The sequence below is a fragment of the Salvelinus namaycush genome, chromosome 7, assembly GCF_016432855.1.
Source record: "Salvelinus namaycush isolate Seneca chromosome 7, SaNama_1.0, whole genome shotgun sequence".
NCBI classification, from domain to species: Eukaryota; Metazoa; Chordata; class Actinopteri; order Salmoniformes; family Salmonidae; genus Salvelinus; species Salvelinus namaycush.
In genome coordinates this window covers 21295612-21313147 of record NC_052313.1, presented here as the reverse complement: position 1 = coordinate 21313147, position 17536 = coordinate 21295612, and the positions used below count along the sequence as shown (strand labels likewise).

At 41.4% G+C, this 17536-nt stretch overlaps 1 protein-coding gene across 1 annotated transcript in view; it reads right to left on the bottom strand.

Annotated features, from left to right (window-relative positions):
* The window catches only part of c7h8orf34 (chromosome 7 C8orf34 homolog), a 175516-nt gene that overhangs the window by 122413 nt on the left and 35567 nt on the right, over positions 1–17536 (bottom strand). Inside the window, exons 2-3 of the mRNA XM_038997241.1 lie at positions 14839–14983; positions 12720–12848 (exon numbers count right to left, since the gene is read on the bottom strand). Coding sequence (XP_038853169.1) covers positions 12720–12848; positions 14839–14983 — 274 coding nt within the window. The remainder of the gene's footprint in view (positions 1–12719; positions 12849–14838; positions 14984–17536) is intronic.

Below are 17536 nucleotides of genomic sequence, written 5' to 3'. Positions count from 1 at the left end.
AACAAACAAACAACCGTATAGTACTGGTGAAACCCAGTATTTGAACATTATAGAGACTTGCTTATCCAAATATAAGATTTTTTTTTACTTCATCCAAAAAACAACCTTGTTTTTGTTATGTTATACACAAAATAGTTTGATGGATTCTGCCCTTCTATGTTCCTGAGAAGTGAGTGCTGCTCCTGCATACATCACAGCTCAGTGTTCAACACAATAGTGCCCTCAAAGCTCATCACTAAGCTAAGGACCCTGGGGCTAAACTCCTCCGTCTGCAAATGGATCCTGGACTTCCTGATGGGTTGCCCCCAGGTGGTAAGGGTAGGTAACAACACATCCGCCACGCTAATCCTCAACACGGGGGCCCATCAGGGGTGTGTGCTCAGTCCTCTCCTGTACTCCCGGTTCACTCATGACTGCACGGCCAGGCACGACTCCAACACCATCATTAAGTGTGCCGATAACACAACAGTGGTAGGCCTGATCACCGACAACAACGAGACAGCCTATAGGGAGGTGGTCAGAGACCTGGCCGTGTGGTGCCAGGACAACAGCCTGTCCCTCAACGTGATCAAGACAAAGGAGATGATTGTGGACTACAGGAAAAGGAGGACCGAGCACGCTACCATTCTCATCGACGGGGCTGTAGTGGAGCAGGTTGAGAGCTTCAAGTTTCTTGGTGTCCACATAACCAACAAACTAACATGGTCTAACATGGTTCCATGCACAGTCATGAAGAGGGCACAACAAAACCTATTCCCCCTCAGGAGACTGAAAATATTTGGCATGGGTCCTCAGATCCTCAAAAGGTTCTACAGCTGCACGATCGAGAACATCCTGACCTGTTGCATCACTGCCTGGTATGGCAAATGCTCGGCCTCCGACCGCAAGGCACTACAGAGGATAGTGCGTACAGTACATCACTGGGGCTAAGCTTCCTGCCATCCAGGACCTCTATACCAGGTGGTGTCAGAGGAAGGCCCTAAAAATTCTCAAAGACTCCAGCCACCCTAGTCATAGACTGTTCTCTCTGCTACCGCACGGCAAGCGGTACCGAAGCGCCAAGTCTTGGTCGAAAAGGCATCCTAACAGCTTCTACCCCCAAGCCATAAGACTCCTGAACAGCATACCAAAAGGGCTACCTAGACCCCTCTTTTACGCTACTGCTACTCTCTGTTAATTATCTATGCATAGTCACTTCAACTCTACCTACATGTACATATTACCTCAATTACCTCGACTAACCGGTGCCCACGCACATTGACTCTATACCGGTACCCCCTGTATATAGCCTCGCTATTTTATTTTACTGCTGCCGTTGAATTATTTTATACTTTTATTTTCCATTTTTTATTTAACAATATTTTTTCTGAACTTCTTAAAGCATTGTTGGTTAAGGGCTTGTAAGTAAGCATTTCACTGTAAGGTCTACACCTGTTGTATTCAGCGCATGTGACAAATACGATTTGATTTGATTTGTACTGTGTTGCATCTCTGAACATCACTACTGTATTGATGACTACTTTGAATTTCATCAGCCATCTGTAAAGTACAGTACTAGACGTGTTCTACAAAGATACAGAGATACCATGTGTTATGCATGTTTCATGTACAGTATGTTTCATGACTGAAATACACTGGATTACTAGAAGTATTCACAGTAGGGGCAACACTGGCGAGTACACAGGTACGTAATTTACCTTTTTGACATTTTGTTTTGAGAAAGAATAGGAGGATTTTATCTGTTTAGTGTAAATTAATTTACTGCATGAGTCACAAGGTGTCTTAACTCACATACTGTACAAGTTAGCAGAGGCATGTTTAGTCTTTGCTGTTCTTTCCTCTCCTCCCTTTCCTTCCTTCCTCTCTATCTATTTTTCTCTTCTTCTTTCCATTGTAATGGTCAACTGTAACAGTAGCATAGAAAGACTAGAAACAAACGGGGAATGACATATGACACATGTACTGTATGTTAACAGTATGTTGAATAATAATATACATGTAAACCGTATGTTGATGCCCTTATTACCTGAGAGATGAAGCTATTAAATATTATTATAAAATATGAGATTGTGGTGCCGTAATGTTCATGATTTCTAGCCTGTTTTGAAGTGCACGGTTACCCTGCAATAAACTCTCACCAACAACATACATAATAAACACACTACTTGTCTTCCTATGGAGAGAAAACATCTATTCTGGCTTTTCTGCTATTTAATATATTTCATTGCTCAAAGTAAGCAATAGGTACAAATATTATTTTCACTAAATGTTCATTGTTTTGTTTATTTTGTTTGTTGAAATGAATAGAGTGATTCACCCATAATCATTGTAACTACAGTATATTGATATATGGACTATTTGCTCTTATCTTGATCTCTTAGACCTCGCCCTGCAGTCAGGAGAAGGTGAGCTACCATAGTTTCGTTTTCTTGTAAATGTTCTCTCTGTCATGGCATAGGAAAAGTCATGAGAATGGAAAGTTCAAGATTAGTTGGATAAAGTACTTAACTAATGACAGATCTGGATGTCTAGATTATGTTGATCTCAGCGTACAGGTTAGGTAGAGTGATTCAACGGATGACTTTCTACCAGTTCTAGAGGAAGTCATGACAATGACGTGCGGTTAATATGCAAACAAATGAGGTTCTAGTTGTACATTTTGATTCCCATCAAACAGGTTATCACATGACCAAGGTACATATAAGGATGAAAGGGGACAGATTTACTAATAGTTTACACCCTCCTCTCTCTCTCTCTCAGATGCAGAGATCCTATGTATGTTTCATGACTGAAATCCACTAAGACTGTGGTCATGGAGGGAGTTTCACTTGGAACGCCAGGATTGTAGGTTTTATTCCAGTTATGGCCACCAACACCAATATTTGCACAGAAAAAAGCATCTGCTAAATGGCAAGAGCCTGTAAAGGTGTATCTCAACCCATTATATTCTGGTGTAGAGAGGAGCACAGCTCTGTCTCTTCAATGCCAGACTGGCAGTTGAGAAATAGTATTGGATATTGGAAAAGCTTCAGGAACCGAGAGAAAAACAGCAGAATGGAGGCCACAATTGAACTTAATTCTGACCTTACCATACACTTCACACTTGTATATCGTAGGCTAGTGGGGACCAATATCTATATTGTTATTAAGCTGTGTAAAATGATGGTTGATGATGTGTCTGGCTGCTTTTCAGATACATTTTTGTACATTTGAATGTTACAGAAATAGGACCTAGGCCTAGCGTTTGAGCGAGCAAGAGACAACATTCATTTGATGGCGAACCGTGAGCCTATAAACTCGAATGCCCAGCATGGAGAGAAGGAGAACTGCTCTTTTTCAGGGACTCACGGGGCTCATTTTATGCAGCAGGAAAATTCTCAGCAACAAAAAAATTATCAAGTAAAGATCCGACATCTGTAGTAAATAATCCATCAAACACACACAAACACACACAAACACACAAACATACACACAAACACACACAAACAGAGTTTTGGATTACATGAGCAGTTCTGTTAGTAGACTTTACTGTCTGACGATAATGGAGAGAGATCTATATTCATCAGGACATACAGTATTAGGTCCTTATGAAAAATACATCACTTTGAAATGATCTGAAATACAGCAGGAAATGGGTGGGTGAAAGCAGGGACACTACTAAATGTTCTAGAAAGTCATCTTTCTAGAACAGTGTTGTATTTCTGAACATCACTACTGTATGGATGACTACTTTGAATTGCATCAGCCATCTGTGTAAAGTACAGTACTAGACGTGTTCTACAAAGATACAGAGATACCATGTGTTATGCATGTTTCATGTATGTTTCATGACTGAAATACACTGGATTACTAGAAGTATTCTACAGTAGGGGGATATCCATGTTACATTTATACACCTGGAGAGTACCCAGGTTACTAATCTAACTTTTTGACATTTTGTTTTGAGGAAGAATAAGATGATTTTATCTGTTGTTATTTAGTGTGAAAGAATTGACTGCATGAGTCACACGGTGTCTTAACACACACAAGTTTGCAGAGGCATGTTTAGTCTTTGCTGTTCCTTCCTTCCTCCATTTCCTTCATTCCTCTTTCTATCTATTTTTCTCTTCTTCTTCCAATCTCTTTCAATTGTAATAGTCAACTGTAACAGTAGCATAGAAATACTAGAAACAAAGAAGGAATTAAATATTACACATGTACTGTATGTTAATGGCTGTTAAACAGCCATCACTAGGAAATCAGATAGACATAGATTAGGAATCACTAGCCACTTGAATAAGGTTCTGTATCTAGCATTACTCATCTCATATGTATAAACTGCACTCCACACTATTCTACGTTATCCTAGTCACTTTTAAATTGTGTTTACATACTGCATCACCCATTTCATTTGTATATAGTGTATTATATTTTATACTACACCACTGACTGTTAAAAAGCCATCTCCGGGACATCGGAGGCTGCTGCCCATAGACAGAGATTAGGAATTGCTGGCCACTTTAAGGAAATGAAACACTAGCCACTTTAATAATGTCTCCGTATCTTGCATTACTCATCTCATATGTGTAAACTGTACTCTATACTGTTCTACGGTATCTTAGTCACTTTAATTGTTTGTAATTATTGCATCACCCATCTAATATGTACAGTTGTATATACTGTATTCTATAATATTCCACTATCTTAGTCCAGTACCGCTCTGACATGTATATTTATATTCTTAATCCATTCCTACTTAGATCTACGTGTATTTTGGGAATACGTTGTGAAACTGTTAGATATTACTTGTTAGATACTACTGCACTGTCAGAGCTAGAAGCACAAGCATTTCGCTAGACCTGCAATAACATTTGATTTGATTTTAACAGTAAGTTGAATAATAATAGACATGTAAACCGTATGTTGATGCCTTTATTACCTGGGAGATGAAGCTATTAATTATTATTATAAAATTTCTAGCCTGTTTTGAAGTGCACGTTTACCCTGCAATAAACGCTCACCAACAAGATACATAATAAACACACTACTTGTCTTCCTACGGAGAGAAAACATCTATTCTGGCTTTTCTGCTGTTTAACATATTTCATTGCTCAAAGTAAGCAATAGGTACAAATATTATTTTCACTAAATGTTCATTGTTTTGTTAATTTTGTTGGTTGTTGAAATGAATAGAGTGATTCACCCATAATCATTGTACCTACAGTATATTAATAGATTATCTGCTTTTATCTTGATCTCTTAGACCTCACCCTGCAGTCAGGAGAAGGTGAGCTACTGTAGTTTTGATTTCTTGTAAATGTTCTCTGTCATGACATAGGAAAAGTCATGAGAATGGAATGTTGATCGATGTCATAACAAGAAATGACAGTTTATTGTTGTATTAATTTATTGGTCAAAATCAGCTGTTGTCTTAGTAAATTAATCTAAATTACATACTGTTGATATACATTCAATGTATTTTCTTTTCATAATGTCAGACATAAACAAACAACTGTACAGTACTGGTGAAACACAGTATTTTAACATTTTAGGAACTTGTTTATCCAAATCACGACCTTGTTTTTGTTATGTTATACACAATAGTTTGATGGATTCTGTCCTTCTATGTTCCTGAGAAGTGAGTGCTGCTCCTGCATACATCACTGTACTGTGTTGTATCTCTGAACATCACTACTGTATGGATGAATACTTTGAATTGCATCAGCCATCTGTGTAAAGTACAGTACTAGACGTGTTCTACAAAGATACAGAGATACCATCTGTTATGCATGTTTCATGTATATGTTTCATGACTGAAATACACTGGATTACTAGAAGTGTTCTACAGTAGGGGGATATCCATGTTACATTTATACACCTGGAGAGTACAAAGGTATGTAATCTACCTTTTGACATTTTGTTTTGAGGAAGAATAGGAGGATGTTATTTGTTATTTTACGTAAATTAATTTCCAACATGAGTGACACACACAATTTAACAGAGGCATGTTTATTCTTTGCTGTTCTTTCCTCTCCTTCCTTCCTCTCTATCTATTTTTCTCCTTCATTCCATTGTAATGGTCAACTGTAACAGTAGCATAGAAGGACTAGAAACAAACAAGGAACAGAATGAAATATTAAATGTGTTAAAAAGTATAAATTAAGGTACGTTGAATAATAATACACATGTATGTGAACTGCTGATGAGTTTATTTCCTGGGAGATGAAGCTATTAAATATTATTATAAAAGATGAGATTGTGGTGCCGTAATGTTCATGATTTCTAGCCTGTTTTGAAGTGCACGGTTACCCTGCAATAAACTCTCACCAACAAGATACATAATAAACACACTACTTGTCTTCCTATGGAGAGAAAACATCTATTCTGGCTTTTCTGCTGTTTAATATATTTCATTGCTCAAAGTAAGCAATAGGTACAAATATTATTTTCACTAAATGTTCATTGTTTTGTTTATTTTGTTGTTTGTTGAAATGAATAGAGTGATTCACCCATAATCATTGTAACTACAGTATATTAATAGATTATCTGCTTTTATCTTGATCTCTTAGACCTCGCCCTGCAGTCAGGAGAAGGTGAGCTACCATAGTTTCGTTTTCTTGTAAATGTTCTCTCTGTCATGGCATGGGAAAAGTCATGAGAATGGAATGTTGATCAATGACATAACAAGAGATGACGGTTTATTGTTGTAACAATTTATTGGTCAAAATCAACTGTTTTAGTCAATGAGACTAAATGACATACTGTTGAAATACATTCAATGTATTTTTCTCTTCATATTGTTACACATTATCCACCCTTCATCACCAGCGTGAATGACCCTGGGGCTGTTGCATATTAGGCTGGATGGTACCTAAGACAGTGATGCGGTTTGGGTCCCAGACACAGTCCTCTTCTAGACCACTCTTCACCATACCACAGTTAGGAGGAACCCAGGCGGTGTCGTAACCGTTCTCATGCCAGGATGTCCGCAGAGGATGATACTGACCGTCAATTCTTTTCACCTTGCCCACACTGACTTTGACTCGGATGACAACCCTCTGATTTTCAGGAAGGTCCAGGGGGTACCTGCTTGCCTTCTGCAGGTCTCGGCTGAGGTACACTCCACGTCCCAACATGCCACCAGGAGACTGACGAAAACCAGAGACCCTAATCTTCTCTGCCGCCTGCTTAGCGGTGCCGTGGTACATGACGTAGGTTTTGCCATCTTGTGGTTCAGATAGGCCCAGTCGCACTACCCCAGAGGGAAGAGTGAAGTCATCTTCTGCCCACATGGTTGTGTAAATGCTGCTGTAAAGAAGACAGGACTGTCAGCGATGTGAGAGAGGTACTAAACCCTAATGATATGGCCAGTCAGGCACATGCACAGATAGCGTCTAAGGGGCACTGGAGCACCTGCCCTTTGTCCCTACTATTAAAAAGTGCCCTTTAGATTGGTGGTGTTTTTTAAACTAATTTATTTTCTCTCTTGTTACTTTAAATGTAACAAATTGCCCATCAATCTAGATGTTCTCATAAACTCATGAATCTTGAAAAAAGTCCCCTCCCCCACCCTTCAACCTGCATGGACGAGTGATCTACAGCGCCGGGTGGTGAGTTTGAAATGATTACTGCCAGTAGTAGGTTACTTTCGGTTGCTACCATGTGTCGTCTCAGGGTCAGGGACAGGAAAAAGGGCAACTGCAGTTTGACTGTTTGTCAGCAGCAGAACAGACTTAAATCAAGTAAAGACTAGTTAGCTTGTTTTGAAAGCATAACTAACTAGCTGATTCATCTACATTTGGGATGATCAACTGACATAGACCACCACAGTAGTGATTCTAGCAACGATACTTTTACTGCCTCCCTTTCATCTGTGGTTCTAGCTTGTTTACCCTACAATATGTGGTGAGTGAGTGTGGCTTTGTTTTTACTTTGATCACCTCCCCCATCAAAGGTCTGTTCACACGATATTTTGGCTAACTTCTTTGTTGCTGAGAATTTTCCTTCACAGCAGGAAATGTAAACTTGTAGTGTATTTGAGTTTTAAAAAGGCATCTAAAGTTTGTAATTTCCACTTTGACATTTCAGACTTGATTTCCCGTAACAAATAATTTATCGACACCTACAAAATTGTCCAATTACTTTAATCCACATAATTCAAATTTCCTGTTGCTGCAGGATTATTTTGCTGCTGTAGCAAACTGGCTCAAATTAAACTCCTACATATGTAGCTTAACTTCCATGGGTGACAGTAACAAATCCCCATTATTTTCACAACATTATAAACAAAAACTGTAAGGTGCAAAATGATTACATGAAAATGTCATTGTATGCATTCATTCAATTGTTTAGCTTTTTTGTTGGTGACCTACTCTTTGATCATATGCACATTTTACAGAGAGGATTTAAGAGACTTAAAATAGTCAAGGTAAAGGACATCCTAAACAAACTGCTCATCAACAGATTACAAAAATAACCAAAATGCAGAGTCGGAATATTGAAACCAAAATGTAAAACTTATCAAGTATGATCACGATTACTTACCTAATGTTGTCGAGGTGATGTTGATCTCAGGGTACAGATAAGGTAAGAGTGATTCAACAGATTACTTTAGAACAGTTCGAGATGAAGTTTTGACAATGGTGTGTCGTTTAGGCAATATGCAAACGAATGAGGGTCTGCTTTTAAGTTTCATTTCCCGTCATACAGGATATCACATGTTCAAGGTTCATATCAGGATGAGAGGGGAGGCTAAACAGTTTCCACCCTCCTCCTCTCTCTCTCTCTCTCTCTCTCTCTCTCTCTTGCTCTCTGTCTTTTTTTTTTACGGGGTGGATCAGCTTTAATATTGCGGATAGATTGTTGCTTCCATCAATGTATTTGTCTGCATTATTTCCAATCCCCCATACATTTTTGGGGTAAATATATATATTTATATATATATATAGTCGTGGCCAAAAGTTTTGAGAATGACACAAAAATTAATTTTCACAAAGTTTGCTGCCTCAGTCTTTTTAGACATTTTTGTCAGATGTTACTATGGAAAAATGAAGTATTAAATACATTTCATAAGTGTCAAAGGCTTTTATTGACAATTACATGAAGTTGATGCAAAGAGTCAATATTCGCAGTGTTACCCTTCTTTTTCAAGTCCTCTGCAATCCGCCCTGGCATGCTGTCAATTAACTTCTGGGCCACGTCCTGACTGATGGCAGCCCATTCTTGCATAATCAATGCTTGGAGTTTGTCAGAATTTGTGGGTTTTTGTTTGTCCACCCGCCTCTTTAGGATTGACCACAAGTTCTCAATGAGATTAAGGTCTGGGGAGTTTCCTGGCCATGGACCCAAAATATCGATGTTTTGGTCCCCGAGCCACTTAGTTATCACTTTTGCCTTATGGCAAGGTGCTCCATCATGCTGGAAAAGGCATTGTTCGTCACCAAATGTTCCTGGATGGTTGGGAGAAGTTGCTCTCAGAGGATGTGTTGGTACCATTCTTTATTCATGGCTGTGTTCTTAGGCAAAATTGTGAGTGAGCCCACTCCCTTGGCTGAGAAGCAACCCCACACATGAATGGTCTCAGGATGCTTTACTGTTGGCATGACACAGGACTGATGGTAGCGCTCACCTTGTCTTCTCCGGACAAGCTTTTTTCCGGATGCCCCAAACAATCGGAAAGGGGATTCATCAGAGAAAATGACTTTACCCCAGTCCTCAGCAGTCCAATCCATGTACCTTTTGCAGAATATCAGTCTGTCCCTGATGTTTTTCCTGGAGAGAAGTGGCTTCTTTGCTGCCCTTCTTGACACCAGGCCATCCTCCAAAAGTCTTCGCCTCACTGTGCGTGCAGATGCACTCACACCTGCCTGCTGCCATTCCTGAGCAAGCTCTGTACTGGTGGTGCCCCGATCCCACAGCTGAATCAACTTTAGGAGACGGTCCTGGCGTTTGCTGGACTTTCTTGGGCACCCTGAAGCCTTCTTCACAACAATTGAACCGTTTCCTTGAAGTTCTTGATGATCCGATAAATGGTTGATTTAGGTGCAATCTTACTGGCAGAAATATCCTTGCTTGTGAAGCCCTTTTTGTGCAAAGCAATGATGATGGCACGTGTTTCCTTGCAGGTAACCATGGCTGACAGAGGAAGAACAATGATTCCAAGCACCACCCTCCTTTTGAAGCTTCCAGTCTGTAATTCGAACTCAATCAGCATGACAGAGTGATCTCCAGCCTTGTTTTCATCAACACTCACACCTGTGTTAACAAGAGAATCACTGACATGATGTCAGCTGGTCCTTTTGTGGCAGGGCTGAAATGCAGTGGAAATGTTTTGGGGGGGGATTCAGTTCATTTCCATGGCAAAGAGGGACTTTCATCTGATCACTCTTCATAACATTCTGGAGTATATGAAAATTGCCATCATACAAACTGAAGCAGCAGACTTTGTGAAAATTAATATTTGTGTAATTCTCAAAACTTTTGACTGTACATATATTGTCACGACTTCCGCCAAAGTCGGCTACTCTCCTTGTTCGGGCGGCATTCGGCGATCGACGTCACCGGCTTTCTAGCCATCGCCGCTCCATTTTTCATATTTCCATTTGTTTTGTCTTGTTCCATACACACCTGGTTTTCATTGCCTAATCACACTGCATGTATTTATTCCTCTGTTACCCTCCATGTCTTTGTGTGAAATTGTATTTATGTTATGTGGGTATTGTTACGCGCCATACTTTTTGTCTATGTTCCGTGTTTGGGCACATTTATGTACTTTTGTGCTTTCATTGGACCGGAATAAAAAGTGTGCCTGTTCACTACACTCTGCTCTCCTGCACCTGACTTCACCTCCAGTACACACCCTTAACATATATACATATATAAACAAGCATATATATATATAAATATACCTATCTTTTTGAAATATATTTTCCTTTATTATTTTCCCCTAACCCTTCCACCCCTCCCCTAATTGGAGTTAAACTAATGGACAACAACACTGAGGCTTCTACTTCCAGCTTATACATACTATATACATTTTACAGACACAATGTATTTTACAATAGTTATATTATGTTTGTTTTTGTTCTGGCCTTCCTCTATTTCTGATGTCCATCCAGTTTGATTTGCCATATATTTGTCACTGTGCTATGTTATAAAAGTTCTGAACCTATATACACTTTACAGACCCCGTATGTTTTACATTTGGTATCTTGTTGTTATTAGTCCCACCCTTCAGCTCCATTCAACCCCTTCTCTGTCTTTCCGTTACTACCACAGTCCAAAGGTCTAATATCTCTCTGATAGTGGATGTAAGCCTGCATGTGGAGCAGAATACAGTAGAGCACCCTTACATAGAGAAAGCTCAGTTCTTTTATAAGTTACTATAAGTCAAATACAGATATCCTATGTATGTTTCATGTACACTGAGTGTACAAAACATTAAGAACCCCCCCCCGTTCAATGGCACTTCAATCTTTTGTCTTGCCCATACACTCTCAGAATGGCACACGTACACAATCCATGTCTCAATTGTCTCAAGGCTTAAAAATACTTCTTTAACCTGTCTCCTCCCCTTCATCTACACTGATTGAAGTGGATTTAACAAGTGACATCAATAAGGGATCCTAACTTTCACCTGGTCAATCCATCATTGGAAAAAAGCAGGTGTTCATAATGTTTTGTACACTCGGTGTATGTTTCATGAGTGAAATGCACATCGTTTAAGAAGGTATCCTTGTGGCTCAGTTAGTAAGGCATGGAGCTTGAAATGTCAGGATTGTGTGTTTGATTCCCGCTGGGGCCACCAATATATTAAATATTTAAAAAACATCTCCCATTATATTCTGGTGCAGCTTTGAGAGGAGCACAGCTCTGTCTCTTTACTGCCGGTTAAGGTATAGTGTTTTATATTGGAAAAGCTTCAGAATCAGGGCCACCAGGGTAGACACACAGACACAGAGATAGAGACAGATCCTCACATTCATTTCCTCCTGAGCAATGGTCTGACCACAGCCTGAAATAGCCTGGGACTGGCAGAGACAGAGAGCAATACTGAATTATTGAAGTTTCTCGCTCTCTCTCCATCTCTATCTCTTTTTCTCTCTGACCCATCTCTCTCTCTCTCGCTCGTTCAGATTCCATCCCCCCAGTTATCTGTGCTATAGACCCTCCGGTAGTGTACTCATCTGGCTCTAGCACAGTTAACCATGACTAATTTAATGGGAAATTACATTCAATTAAAAGGGGAGATTGAAACTAATGAGGTGAATAATTGGGGTACAACAGGTATCAATGCAATGGATGAACTGTTCCTACTCAACCCTGTAGTTCAGCTTGCTGGAGTTTAGGGGAGATTGTAAGCGCTGTGCCGTGACACCACCTTCACTAAGACCTGATGTGTCTGTCTGTCACACCAAAAGCAAAGAAGCTTTTGGGTATTTGTATTACTGTCGATGGACTTTGTTCAGAAAAGACAGGCAGGATTGGCACCTGCTACATCTGCTGCCGAGAGGTTCCGACATCAATTTGTAATGACAGAGGTACTGACAGGACTGTTAAAGGTTATATAGGTGTATAAAAGGGAAGACTGAAAGCAATGAGGTGAATACTTAGGGTACAGCAGGTATCAACGTAAAGGGTGAACGGTTCCTATCCAAACCTCTACTACAGTCTGTTGGACTAGAGAAGGGAGATACAGAGGCTCTCACAGATATACAGCATTCAAATACAGATACACTCACGGGACTTGGACTCTGGTGAGGGAGGGGAGATGTTAGACACAGCCAGATCACTCTTAGACTTCTTGGGTTTCTTAGGATGGATCTGCCAGGGCTTCTCATAACTCCTGAAGTCACGACGTCCTTTACTCTCTGCTGGGAGGAGATGAACAAAGCAAAGTACAGAGAGATCCTTGATTAAAACCTGCTCCAGAGTGCTCAGGACCTCAGACTGGGGTGAAGGTTCACCTTCCAACAGGACAACAAACCTAAGCACACAGACAAGACAACGCAGGAGTGGCTTGAGTGGCCCAGCCAGAGGCCGGACTTAAATCCGATCTAACATTTCTGGAGAGACCTGGAAATAGCTGTGCAGCGACGCTCCCCATCCAACCTGACAGAGCTTGAGAGGATCTGCAGAGAAGAATGTGAGAAACTCCTCAAATACAGGTGTGCCAAGCTTGTAGCATCATACCCAAGAAGACTCGAGGCTGTAACCGCTGCCAAAGGTGCTTCAACAAAGTACTGAGTAAAGGGTCTGAATACTCACAGTACCAGTCAAAGGTTTGGACACATCTACTCATTCAAGGGCTTTTCTTTATTTATCCTATTTTCTACATTGTAGAATAATAGTGAAGACATCAAAACTATGAAATAACACATATGGAATCATGTAGTAATCAAAAAAGTGTTAAATAAATCTAAATATATTTTATATTTGAGATTCTTCAAAGTAGCCACCCTTTGCCCTGATGACAGCTTTGCACACTCTTGGCATTCTCTCAACCAGCTTCATGAGGTAGTCACCTGAAATGCATTTCAATTAACAGGTGGGCCTTGTTAAAAGTTAATTTGTGGGAATTTCTTTCCTTCTTAATGCGTTTGAGCCAATCAGTTGTGTTGTGACAAGGTAGGGGTGGTATACAGAAGATAGCCCTATTTGGTAAAAGACCAATTCCATATTATGGCAAGAACAGCTCAAATAAGCAAAGAGAAACGACAGTCCATCATTACTTTAAGACATGAAGGTCAGTCAATCCAGAAAAAATTTACAGAACTTTGAACGTTTTTTCCAAGTGCAGTCGCAAAAACCATCAAGCGCTATGGTGAAACTGACTCTCATGAGGACCGCCACAGGAATGAAGACCCAGAGTTACCTCTACTGCAGAGGATAAGTTCACTAGAGTTACGAGCCTCAGAAATTGCAGCCCAATTAAATGCTTCACAGAGTTCAAGTAACAGACACATCTCAACATCAACTGTTCAGAGGAGACTGTGTGAATCAGGCCTTCATGGTCGAATTGCTGCAAAGAAACCACTACTAAAGGGCACCAATAAGAAGAAGATACTTGCTTGGGCCAAGAAACACGAGCAATGGACATTAGACTAGGTAGAAATCTGTCCTTTGGTCTGATGAGTTCAAATTTTAGATTTTTGGTTCCAACCGCTGTGTCTTTGTGAGATGCAGTGTGGGTGAACGGATGATCTCCGCGTGTGTATGTCCCACCGTAAAGCATGGAGGAGGAGGTGTGATGGTGTGGGGGTGCTTTGCTGGTGACACTGTCAGTGATTTATTTAGAATTCAAGGCACACTTAACCAGCATGGCTACCACAGCATTCTGCAGTGATAGACTATCATGTGTTTTTCAACAGGACAATGACTCAACACACCTCCAGGTTGTATACAGGCTATTTGACCAAGAAGGAGACTGATGCATCAGATCAAACTTTTGACTGGTACTGTATGTCAATGTGATATTTTTTTTTTTTTATACATTTGCAAACATTTCTAAAAACGTGTTTTGCTTGTCATTATGGGGTATTGTGTGTAGATTGATGAGGGGGAAAAATTATACAATCCATTTTAGAATAAGGCTGTAACGTAACAAAATGGGGTACAAGTGAAAGGGTCTGAATACTTTCCGAAGGCACTGTATGTTCGGTACATGTGTGCGTGATTGTGTGCATATGCATGTACGTATAATATAGCACATTATGTGAGCATCTGTGTGTGTGTGTTTGTGTGTGTGTGTTTGTGTGTGTGTGTGTGTGTGTGTGTGTGTGTGTGTGTGTGTGTGTGTGTGTGTGTGTGTGTGTGTGTGTGTGTGTGTGTGTGTGTGTGTGTGTGTGTGTGTGTTCCTACCTGCAGAGCTCTGGGCCCACAGTGCGGCAGAGCCCGACAGTGTTCTGTGCAGCTTGCCGGGGCTGCCTTGCTTGGTCTGCAGGTGATTGATGAGAAAAGGAATAGGGTGATCTGGGGTCTCGCTTATCAGACTGGTCATCATCTCCTAGCAAGACAGAACAGAGACACGTCAGGCAGATGGACAGAGAGACAGGGGAGGAGAGAGAGAAAGAGAGGGGAAATTAAGAGTGGGGGAGAGAGAGAGAGAGACACAGAGAGAAAGAGAGAGCGAGACGGAGACACTAATAGACAGAGAGAGAGAGAAGGAGATGGAGAGAGAGACACAGAGATAGACACAGAGAGAGAGAGAGAGAGAGAGAGAGAGAGAGAGAGAGAGAGAGAGAGAGAGAGACAGAGACACAGAGAGAGACAGAGAGAGAGACAGAGAGACACAGAGAGAGAGACAGAGAGACACAGAGAGAGAGACAGAGAGACACAGAGAGAGAGACAGAGAGACACAGAGACACAGAGAGAGAGACAGAGAGACAGAGCGAGAGAGAGAAGGAGATAGATGGGGAGAATAGAATGCAGTTAGACAGACGGAGGAGATGAGAAGGTGAGCGTGGGATGAATTCCGAGGGAGAAAAAAGATAGGGCAGAACAGGTAGCAGTCAGGCAGACTGACAAAATTGGGGAGGAGAGTGGGAGGGAGATAAAGAGGGAGGGAGAGAGAGAGAGATTGAGGAAGGAGGGCAGAACAGAGAGCAGCCAGACAGACGGACGAACAGACTGGAGAGAGGGAGAGAGAGATGGAGAGAAGGAGAGAGAGGAAGCTGTAGGGAGGAAGGAGAGAGAGGTAGAAAAAATCAGACAGGCGGGTGGACAGACAAGGGCAGAGAGAGATACAGGAAGAGGAAAGAGATGATAGAGATGACAGAGATGACAGAGATGACTAGAATGGGGAAACAGAGACGTAGGAGGAGTGGAGCGAAAGGAGAACAGGTAAGGGAGAGGTGATGAAGATGAAATGAAGAAGAGAAAGAGATCTGGACAGAAAGCAGAAGGAAAAGGAGAGAATGGAGAAAGATAGAGAGAACAGAGAAAAGACGACAGAAGTTAGAGAGAGGTAGCAGGGGTTGAGGTCACCTGACTTGGCATGCTGCTCTGACAGACTGTCTGATGGGTATTCTCTATCTTATCTGCCAGTCATGACATGCCTAATTAGATACAGAGTCTGCATCCCAAATGGCACCCTATTCCCTAGATAGTGCACTACTGGGAATAGGGTGCCATCAAGCCAAACCATGACAGCCAACATGTTGTTAAAAAAGGGACGATGAACAAGAACATTTGCATTCCCATGAAATATGAGCTGAGAAATACCTGCATTTTAGTAATGACAGCTTCACGCAGAGAAAAAAAGAATGTGGAATTTAACCTGATTAGAATCACTACACAAACCAGCACCACTTACAGCACAGTGAGGATAATTCAGCAGCTACTGATAATAAACTTCTACATTCTTAGAAGGGCTCTGCAAAGTTAGTCTATTTCCGTGTGTGTGTGTGTGTGTGTGATATCAGGGCTATGGGGATGAACTCTGCTTGAAACTCAGTCAGATTAGCTGAAGCTAACACCAGAAATGCAGTAGAGGGCTGGGCTGGTGGCACCTACCCAGCATGCACCCAGTGCTGGGTCCACTGACTCAGTGCCATCAACCCAGGTCCCATGCGGCTCAGTTGGTATAGCATGGCGCTTGCAACGCCAGGGTTGTGGGTTCCATTCCCACGTGGAACCAGTACGAAAAATGTATGATCTCACTACTGTAAATTGGTCTGGATAAGAGCTTCTACTAAAATGTATGTTTGTGTTTCTGTGTGAGAACGTGTGTAATACCTTAGTCAGCTATGCTAGTCTTGACCGTGCAGAGAGTACAGTAGGTCATTGGTCAGGGGGACATGCCTTCCTGGCCTTTGTGTCTGTGCAGAGCAGCTTAAATGGCAACAGCAGTAGGCTACAGTACATTTTAACCAGCGAGAGAGAGACCTCACAAATTCCAAAAGACTCACTGACATGGGATGCTCTGCCAAAAAAGGTGATGTCTTAAAAGAAGCAGTGTTGTTGAGGAATCAAAATCCCCTGCAGCTACAGAGATAATCTCTCCACGTTAAGAGATAATCTCTCCACATGTTAAAGCTGAATGATTTAGCTACTCAGGCTGTTTCACTACTGAAACACTGTCAAGTACATAAGCAGAAGCTCACAAATACTGTACCTGCAAGCACATACACACACACACTGACTACTCGTTATTGAAACACAAAAGGGGGGGGGGGGGGGGTCGTTGTGCTCAGATCAAAAGGCGTTTGCCACTCAAGTACTAAAGTGAATTTCTGCTGTACGCGCAGCACTCAATTATAAACCCACTAACGATGGTGGCATGTAACAGTTATAATTAGTGTTTCGTAGCTCCGGTGGGTTGTGTGTGTTCTGACTCTGGGTCTATGCTGAGTTGGTGCCACCAGCCCACCCGTGAGTGTGTGTGTGTGTGTGTGTTTTATATCTGGGCTATGGGGATGAACTTGTGACCTCTGCTTACACCAGAAATGCCACAATGCAGTACAGGTCTGGGTGGCCCCTACCCAGCTTAGAGCAACACGCAAACACACACACACACACACACACACACACACACACACACACACACACACACACACAC